This window comes from Mercenaria mercenaria, chromosome 6 (assembly GCF_021730395.1).
Source record: "Mercenaria mercenaria strain notata chromosome 6, MADL_Memer_1, whole genome shotgun sequence".
Taxonomy (NCBI): domain Eukaryota; kingdom Metazoa; phylum Mollusca; class Bivalvia; order Venerida; family Veneridae; genus Mercenaria; species Mercenaria mercenaria.
The window spans coordinates 85,967,506-85,977,436 of NC_069366.1; the positions used below are offsets into that span (position 1 = coordinate 85,967,506).

At 34.1% G+C, this 9,931-nt stretch overlaps 1 protein-coding gene across 5 annotated transcripts in view; it reads left to right on the plus strand.

Annotated features, from left to right (window-relative positions):
- LOC123548324 (SNF-related serine/threonine-protein kinase-like) overlaps nucleotides 1–4,685 on the plus strand; it is a 44,281-nt gene extending 39,596 nt beyond the window's left edge. For all 5 annotated transcript variants that reach the window (XM_045335495.2, XM_045335497.2, XM_045335496.2 and 2 more), the window contains one exon: nucleotides 2,408–4,685. In XM_045335495.2, the coding sequence (XP_045191430.2) occupies nucleotides 2,408–3,737 (1,330 nt within the window). In that variant the 3' untranslated portion in view covers nucleotides 3,738–4,685. The remainder of the gene's footprint in view (nucleotides 1–2,407) is intronic.
- Nucleotides 4,686–9,931: the final 5,246 nt, after the last annotated feature.

Sequence of the window (9,931 nt, forward strand, 5' to 3'; positions counted from 1 at the left end):
GTTATTGAATGAAGTATGTACATGCCAGCAATACTGGGTTTAATTGCCTTTTTCAGCTTTTACCTTATGCTTGAAACGATTACGCAGACTTTATTTCAATAGAAATGTGTGTCTCATTTAAAAAAATTTAATGCTCTGATCTAGTTAACTGATTTTATAAATAAGATTTTGCGAACCGTGGAAACTCGTGGAAATTCTGACTATACTGAATGGGAGCATTAAAAATATTAATTGATTGACACATTTTATGTTGATTTGTTTATAATGATTTATGTGTGGATTCTTGATTTATTTATACCCTGGCTTCAGAGTGTTTTTTTTTGTTCACTGAAAGCAATTATTGTGTCTTGTCTCTCTAGAACAGTCGTGTTATTTTGATGTGTTACTTTGTCTCTTTTCACTAGTATTTTCTTGATATTTTTTTCCCACGTAGATTGCTTGTTTTGTTCGGGTGCTATGTTGCACTGACACAATTCTGGTCATTTTGCAATGTTCTAGCTTTTTCTATGCTGATGTCCCTTGGGGCATTACTTCAGGCTTGGGCGGCCATGTTGGTTGAACTGTTGACTTTTCATAAGCCAGTTGGATGGCTACTACACATGAAGATAGGCATGAACCTATAGTAGTGAGGGGCAAGTGATTTAGAGTCATGGATCTTAACCACTCTGCCATGTAGGCCCATTTTTGGAAGGTGATTTATCAAAATCACCTTCTCTGTGTAACCGCACAGAATTTAATCAGGAATAGACTGTCTCACAACTATTTCATATCTATCCGCTGTACATTGTAAATTTACCACCTCTGATGTCATTATCATTACAGACCGGAAAATTTGGCCTACTCTATCACCACCTTTGAGGCAGCCATGGACTTGATCACAAACTTACAAGTACTCATGCCCAGTAAAAAATAGTTCAACATACTTTGAATATATACCAATGGCGTAGTATTTTACCACAAATAACAATCGGCTGCCTGCCTTTACTTAACATCTTTTTACTTTACAGGGGGTTTGAATGCGTAACTGTTTATATCACCAAATTGCAGTATCATATCGGTAATATGGTTAGCCGAATCAAATCCTATATATGTATTGGGTTTCTAACTATCAAAGCGCTGTTAGCGCTTGTGCCATTTTTGGAATGTATTCTTTTCATACACATATTAACATAAATCACTTTTCATCAGTACTGTACTATCAGTACTTTGATTCATGTTCATGTCCATAGTGTTTTTACAGCCAGCATGTATAACTGATACATGTAAAGGATACTAAGATACTAAAATTTTATGTGCTGTTTCTTTGTCTTTGTCTTTATGTTTTATTTGTTTAATAGGAACATGTTCTTCAAGTTTTACATATTGATACTTAAGTAGGTATTGTATTGTCTCTGTATTCTGCTAAATATTCTCCTAGCTACCGTGAACCAGGAATGTAAGAAAGGAAACATTGCTACTGTACAGTCAGGTGTATATCAACCTTAAGCCTGCTGGCGGCAAGTGATTCTGCCTTTGGGACCACAGGCTCATCATAGTCTGCACTGTTGCTGTTCGGTCAGTTAATTTTCAGTGAACACCCCTTTGAATAATAAGTGGCCCATATTGAATGATGGACCAGTCCATTTTAGAAATTTAGTAGGGTAATAGTCCTATGCAACTGCTGTTGCATCTGTGTCAGCATCCCATTTTGGTTAAGTTTGGTATGTAAGCTGGTATCTTGGTATTCACTTATGAGACTGGATTAAAACCTCAGTTGCTCAGTTACCATCTGACATGCACTGCAAAGGTTCTATAACTCTTTTGAAATTTTACAGAGTTATGCCCTTTTTTGGACTCAGCCATTTATGGTTATTTTACTTTGATGATCTGACATGCACTGCAAAGGATCCATTACTCTGTTTTACAATTTTACAGAGTTTAGACTTTTTTCGACTTGGCCATTTTTGGGTTAAGTTTTGTATTTAAGCTGGTATCTAAGTAACCGCTTGTGGGAATGGATTGAAACTTAACACACTTGTTCACTGTGATGATATGACGTTTCAAAAGTTATACCCCTTTTTTGACTTGGCAATTTTCTTGGTGTTTTCTGCTTACTCATTAACCCTTACCCTGCTAACTTTCTATAATGAACTTGCCCACCTTTCAGTTTGGACAGTACCATGAACTGTTAAAAAGGGTGCTTACCAAAAAGATACTGACTGAATTATGGACAGTGCAGATCTTGATCAGACAGTTGTTTTACAAATGTCATACTAGCTCCCAGAACAGTCAGTTGGGAGACAATACAATATGTTAAATATTAATGAAAAAAATATTTCTGGAACTTTCTGTCATAACGGATCTACTGATTCTTTATTTTCTTTGTATGCATTGATAATGATATAAGTATTTTTTTATGTATTTTCAGTATTCAGACTAAAGATGCTGAGTCAGCAGAGGAGAAGAAAGTACTCCCTAAACAGAAGGGGCTGGTTATGTCTTTGCTGTCACCACAGGGCATTCATCCCGCCCCGTCAACTTCCAAATGTGACAGTCCGCTTGGTCGCAAATGCAGCTTGATTAAGGAGGAAAGTGTCGATGAAGAAAGCAGCCGAAGTGAGGATGAGGATCTAGAAATAGAATCCTACACTGACAAAATACGATCGTCGAAATCGGCGGAAAATCTCGACATTGACGATGATCGTAGTAATAATGCCTCACCTAATAAGGAACCAGAACAACAGCAGGTTTTCTTGAAGAGACCGTTACTTAGTGTCGCTAGTTCACCGCAGTTGTTGAACCAGATCTGCGAAGAAAATGAATCTGAGGAAGAGGACGATTTCGTACCGCCAAGTCTGAATGCTTCTCGTCTACTAACAAAGAGAAATAGTCTTGCTTCACCAGAAGTTATTAGAAAGTATGAAGCTCGTCGTAGACGTAAAGGAACTGGTTCGAGAGGCACAAGTTGCAGTAGTTCTGATGCTAGTGATACAGATGACACAGAAGGTAGATCTCGAAAAGATAAACTGAAACAAAAATTTGTTCATCGACGAGACAGTAGTGATCATTCTAGTGATACTGACGGAGGACCGAGTGGTCATGGCAATGGTGGATTCGGTAAAGGACTGGGTGGAGGTGGTGAAGGTGGTGGGGGACCACGTAGAGATGGCGACGATAAAGGTGGAGGTGGTGGTAAAAAGGACGGAAAAGGCGGAAGTCCAAAAAGTGGTCGTAATCATCACGGTAAAGGCAAACAGAACAATCTTAACTTTAAACTTGGTGGTGAACCAATTCTTGAAAATGGAAGAACAGTTGAACTGTCTATAGGTTCAGATATATCCAATAGGAGTATAGGGGGAAGTAGAAGTAGTTTAAAATATGTTATAGAACGAGATGAAAATGTGTCTGACAGTGATGCAGAGGATAATGCAGACAATGAAAACGATGAAGGTGTCTCTGAGATTAAAAAACTAAGGGAAACACTTATAGAAAAGTTAAATCAGGAAAATAAGTCAAGGAGTAGAAAACACGGAACAGACATAAGTGATTTTAGTTCTTTAAAAGGAGACTCGAAAAGTGATATCAAGAAATTGATTATTGCTAGATGTCCACCACACTGTGATATAAATGGTGGAAAGAAGTCGAGCAGTCCATTGAAGGTGAAGATAGACATCAATAGCAACATGTGTTGCAAACAACAGAGTTCTAAACAAAATTCACAGCTGAAAGTAGAGGCAAAATGTTGTTCTCTCGTCTGATATTGATGTTATTTTAAAAAGAAACATTGTCTTTTAACTCATCTGATTTTTTGAAGAAAAAAAAATGAGTTATTGTCATCACTTGATCGGTGGCGGCATCGGCATTGCCTGGTTAAGTTTTATGTTAAGGTCAATTTTTCTCCTAAACTATCAAAGGTATTGCTTTGAAACTTGCATCACTTGTTCACCACCAATAGCTGACCCTGTACAGCAAGAAATATAACTCCATCCTGCCTTTTGCAAGAATTATGGCCCCTTTTGGACTTAGAAAATATCAGATTTCTTGGTTAAGTTTTATGTTTAGGTAAACTTTTCTCCTAAAATATCAAAGCTATTGCTTTGAAACTTGCAGCACTTGTTCACCATCATAAGCTGACCCTATATAGGAAGAAACATAACTCCATCCTGCTTTTTGCAAGAATTATGGCCCCTTTTGGACTTAGAAAATCAGATTTCTTGGTTAAGTTTTGTGTTTAGGTCAGCATTCTCCTAAACTATCAAAGCTTAGCTATTGCTTTAAAACTTGCAACGCTTGTTCACCATCAAAAGCTGATTATGTACAGCAAGAAGGATAACTCCATCCTGCTTTTTGCAAGAATTATGGCCCCTTTTGGACGTAGAAAATATCAGATTTCTTGGTTAAGTTTTGTACAGCAAGAAACATAACTCCCCACATCTTTTTGCAAGAATTATGGCCCTTTTTGGACTTAGAAAATCATGGGTAGGACAATATTTCTATTACACAGACAAAAAAATCAGATGAGCATCTACACCCGCAAGGCGGTGCTCTTGTTTTTTCTGTTTCCTCAAGATTAAGAAAAAAGGTTGAGTTTAAAACAACAGTCTGCATTTTAAATCCACATTTTTATCATGTAAATTCAATATTTTGCTAAATAACCCAGGGCTTTTTTACATATGAATGTGTTTTGATCCATGTTAGGAAAAGAAACAAACTATATGAGAAAAAATTTAATTTCGAAAAATTAGGAAATATTCAGGTATGTATATCTGAATATGGAAGTAATCTTCCGATAACGTATTATCAGTTTTAAACTCTAAGTAATTTATAGATCCATGCTCTCAAAGTGTATGAAAATCTTTTATTGCTTAGACATGTTACCTAATAAGAATTTTTTTTTGTGTTTCTGGGTAAAACTAGGTTTTCATCAAGGAATTGCTCTATTTTTGAAGGCATTTTATGTATGTTCCATCTCTTTTTGTCTGTTCATTATTAGAAATGTTAATTTTTGCAAAAAATGAGTTAGTAGCTCAACTATTTGAAATTTTTCAAATCATAGACCTTTTAATCAGTGTCCACATCCTCGTCACAAGTTTGCATGTAAGCAGGTTTTTCTAAACTAATACATAGCCCAATGCTTTGCAAACTGCACAATGTTACCTTATGTGACCATCTTGGACAGTTCTTCTCTACTTGAATTTGGCAAATTATTGCCGTTGACAACTAAGAAATGTTGCTCAAACTTCCATCTGCAAGCTAGTGAATAATGTTGAAGGGCTTTAAATAGTTGAGCAGGCAGTCATTTGACAGCTTTTTGTTTTTCATTGTCAATATTGGTGTTGTAAGGTCAGTTAATTGGCAAATATACCTAGGCATACTAGTCATACCCAAGCCAATCACAAAAGTAGTTACAAGAGGCTATAGGAATCAGTCATTCTGTCCATAAAATATCTTACGCTGTAAGATTTCATAAAACTTGCATCAGTTAACAACCTCTTCAAGACGACCAGGTAACAGTAAGCAGGTTTCTCTGAAACTACTAGGTCAGATGCTTTCAAAATAACTGGCTTACATTTTGGCATATCTACATAACATTAAACTATGCTCCCTTTTAACTTAGAAATTTTGGTGAATGTCTCGCATGTAAACAGGTTTCTTAGGAACTATTGTCTTTGGCATAGTGAAATAACCAGTCTGAATCCAGTTCCATGTCTCTGACTTACAGTTTACAGAGTTATGTCCCCATTAAAACTAAAGCTTTTGTGTATAAGGCGTAAAAAAAAAAATTGTTTGTTTCCGGTATCCCGACCTACCCTAAATTTTTGGCCCGACCCTAAATGTTTTTATGGCCTTGGAGAACATTTTTTTCAACTTTTTAACAAAAAGATGCAAAACTGCACTTTTTATGCTTTAAACATGGCCAGTGATGTTAGAAATCAACTTACTGATGCTCTAAAGGCATAACCCCCTTATTTGTAATCATTTTTTGACAAAAAAATAATTTCCGAAAAGTCTTCCTTAATAAAAAAAATTTCAAAAAAAAAAAAAATTTCCGACCTACCTACCCTAATTTTTTTGAGCATGTTACTGGAAACAAAGAATTTTTTTTTTTAGGCCTAAGGCTAGTATCACGTGGAAGGGTCTGAATTAGTCTAGTGCACTGTCATCAGACAGCTCTAGTTTTCCTTATGATTATTGTCATATTATTATTCTAGCAATAGTATTAATCAGCTGTTTTTGAATTGTAACAGTGAATTATGAAGCAATATATAACATTTGTAACTTTTCAGTGCCATTTCTGCATGACAAAAACCAACCATTTCTGAACTAAAAATCAATAAAAATCTGAAGAATTATTATTCAGATAAAGGTAATAATTTACATTCCAACTTATTAGGCCAGTTTTTATTTAATTTTTATCGCCGCTTTTACAAAAAGGTGAAAGAACCTTTTTGTTGCTTTAATGTTATATCTGAGTATTTACTGTAATCATAGTCTTCATTTTACACCCAAAACAAACCCAAAGTATACTGTCTCATATAGCAACCATAAAGATTTTAAGAAGTCAAGATGCTGGTTATAACTTTATCAGTCCCCCTAATACAAGTCAGCAGGGGAGTGTCTAGTTTAGACACTAGTTAGAAAGAATGCAACCTTACCATTGTGGTGTCTGGTAAAGTTGTCAGCTCTCAAACTTTGCAGTTCTTATCCAGTGTTCACCAAACTTGGTCACAATGTACATGGGCATAATATCTCAGCCAAGTTTGACATCCAGCTGGATTGTCCAAGAGGCTCTGAAGTTATGGCCCTTGAATTACTGAAAGTTGCCAAAATTGAGAAAATTGACAATTGGTCTGCTCAAGTATTGTAAAAATCAAAGGTAATTTGCTGTGACAAGCATATGTTGTGACAGTATGCCACTCATTTAGTTTTCAAGATAGTGCTTAAACTTAAATGGATGCCATGGTGATAATCTCTTTACCACAGATTTTTTTGCATATATGTAAGAGCCACCTTTTATATGTAAGAAAATAGTCTTTTAGCTTTTGGTTACAGGGAAATGGTGCTGTAAGTCTGAACAATTTTAGCATTACTTAGATGAAATGGCAATGTTGTCCTGATGTTTATTCCATTTACTTCTGTTTGTTAAAACTTTAAAGGCCCAAAATTGACATAAAAAACTTTAAAGGCCCAAAATTGACTTAAAAATGAGAGTTATGATCATTTTAGTATATGTCAGTCTAATCTAAGTGTTCCTTCCCTTTTAAAGTAAATGAAAATATGTAGTTTCCTATTTATTGCTTGGGAACTGGAAATTGTTCTTATACAGGAATTCTACTTCTTTTTGTGACAAGCAGGTTCAAGTTATCTGTGCTGAATATTTTATTGTAGATGTTCTTTTATGTTAAGCTTTTAGATGGAAATAATATTCGTAGGGTTTATTTAGAGGGGAAAAAATATGTACAAAAGTTTGATGCAAATGCGGTAACGCAGTAGAACTTAACAGCATTTTTTTTTTATAAAGGTTTTTTTTACTTGTGAAGAAAATCATGGATTTATATTTAGAATAAGGTGTACCATGTATGTCTGTAGGTCAGCAGAAAATAGACTGTTTGTTGAGAACATATCTGTAGATGATATTTTTCATCAATTATATTACTATATTTATGCATAATTCCTTATTTTGTTCATTCATATGCTCTCCTACCACCAGATTTCATTTATGTCAAACATCTATCATAGTATAGGGCTATCGAAAGAGATTATTTACTGGTTTTTTCTCACAAGTTGTGTCCCTTGAATCAACTGGCAGTTTGTTGAATGCATGAGTTGTTCCCCTTGATTCTGTTCCCGTCCTGTGCAATACATTGTTATATGTGTAAGTGCTGTGTATTTTGCTTGTGTGTGTAGTATTGAGAAGAAAATTGAGCCCAGTGATACACACCCCTTACCCTGTTTAGTTTTCCGTGAAAGATAATATTATACATTGCCGTAAACATTTTTGTTCCAACTTGAATTTCATTAAGTTAACTTGTCCAGGTTCTTCAGCTGTTATTCTGTGGGTGTTGCTTGGTATAAGAGAGGCAAAAAAATAGTCTTTTTAATTTAAAGGTTGAAATATCGTAAGATACTTACAGAAAAATCATGAAAGGTATCAAATTGGACAAATTTTTGACAGACTCCAATAAATGTTTAAAATCCCGATTAAACTACTTTTTGAAGTAAATTTCTTAAATTTGAAATTTAGAAACCCCTTTTGTACATTTATCACTTCCTGTTCTGGTTAGGTTAGGTAAATCTTCTTAGCGCTGGTTTGCGCATAAGGCTGCCACCAGAGATCTCAAATGTGGTCTGCCCTTCGCCCATGTCTGTACTTGGCCCCAGGTCCAGTTCTCCGTCCTCATCTCATTCTCTACTGACCTTTTCCAAGTTTCCCTTTCCAATAAATGTTTAAATCCCGATTAAACTACTTTTTGAAGTAAATTTCTTAAATTTGAAATTTATAAACCCCTTTTGTACATTTATCACTTTCTGTTCCACCTTCACAAAAAATGTTAATTTTTTTCATATGGTTGTAAGGAAAAGTAACAAAAAAGAAGAAATGCTCCCTTTAGGTATGAAGCTTTATCATTAAAATAAAAAATAATTACAAAGAGACATAAGTTATGATCTTTACCAGAGCAATAATAAAAGAAAAAGATACGTGTCATTTCAGTTTATAAACTCTGGGGGTTTTTTTATTTGAGAACAAATGAAGCATGTAGTTCTACTCTGCTTATATATTAGTAAATAAGTATATCAGTTTTTAAATCAGGTATTGAAAGTATTTCTGTGCCAAAAATTCGTATTTTATTTTGACTTATTCTACTTTTTTAAATTCTTTCACACATTTTTTTTATGTTTTAATATCATTTGTATTATACCATTTTATTATTGTTTATAATTTTTTTATTAGTTTGCTTAATTATTAGTGGCACATCTTCTTTTGTATAAAGTAAAGAGGTAATTTTTGCAAAAACAATCTGTCAAGCCCATTTTGAAAGTTACGGTAACTATCCAAAAGGTCTAATTTATTTTAATTGTTCCACTATGCACATTTGTTTTTATAAAACAGTATATAATTCTTTTGATAGTGAGTTATATTTATGTTGCACCGAGTTTATAACCACATATTTGTAAGTGCACAGAAGAGTGTGCTGTATGATGTAATAAAAATTAACAGAAACTAGGAAAAAATATTATATTATTATTTAAATCATTCATAATATAAAGAAAAATATTATCCTATTTAAGCTATTTAGTATATATATTTCCACTGCATAATTTACTGTGTGACTGACGGGGTAAATTTTTTACCACAGTTTACATCACCTGGTATTGTCATGTGACCTAACAGGTGATTGTTTGTTTGTGTAAGTTTGAAAGGTGCTCACATTGGGCAAGATTCCATGACAAATGAAATTTAACTTTTTCCCACTTTACCTTCGGTGAATATAGAAGAATCATAGTTTTTTTTTTAAAAAAATGACTCTTTTTTAATCATATTTAGACTAAGATCTTAGACAAATTGAATAGATAAGCCAATGGAAAGGAATCATTCTAGACGTATTTATGCTAAACTTTTTTTGCTTCATTTTGAACCTCACCATCAAAGACAAAAAGTTGAATCTTTTATCATGATGATATGCAAAATTAAACTTTTTAACCATAGTTAACGTTTTGAATCGTGACACAATGACCAGTAATTTTGGTGAAAATAAGGTCATCTAAAGAATGGTTTGTGCAGAATATGGATGTTGGATGTGTTTTTACTTTTGAAACTTATCAAAGAGCAGGACTCTTTCCTGTATATATGTAAATATGTGGACAATAATATATGTATATGCATATAATAGTAACTTGACATGTACATATGTGTAATTGCTTGTGAATATTGTGTGTTTACTTTGGTTGT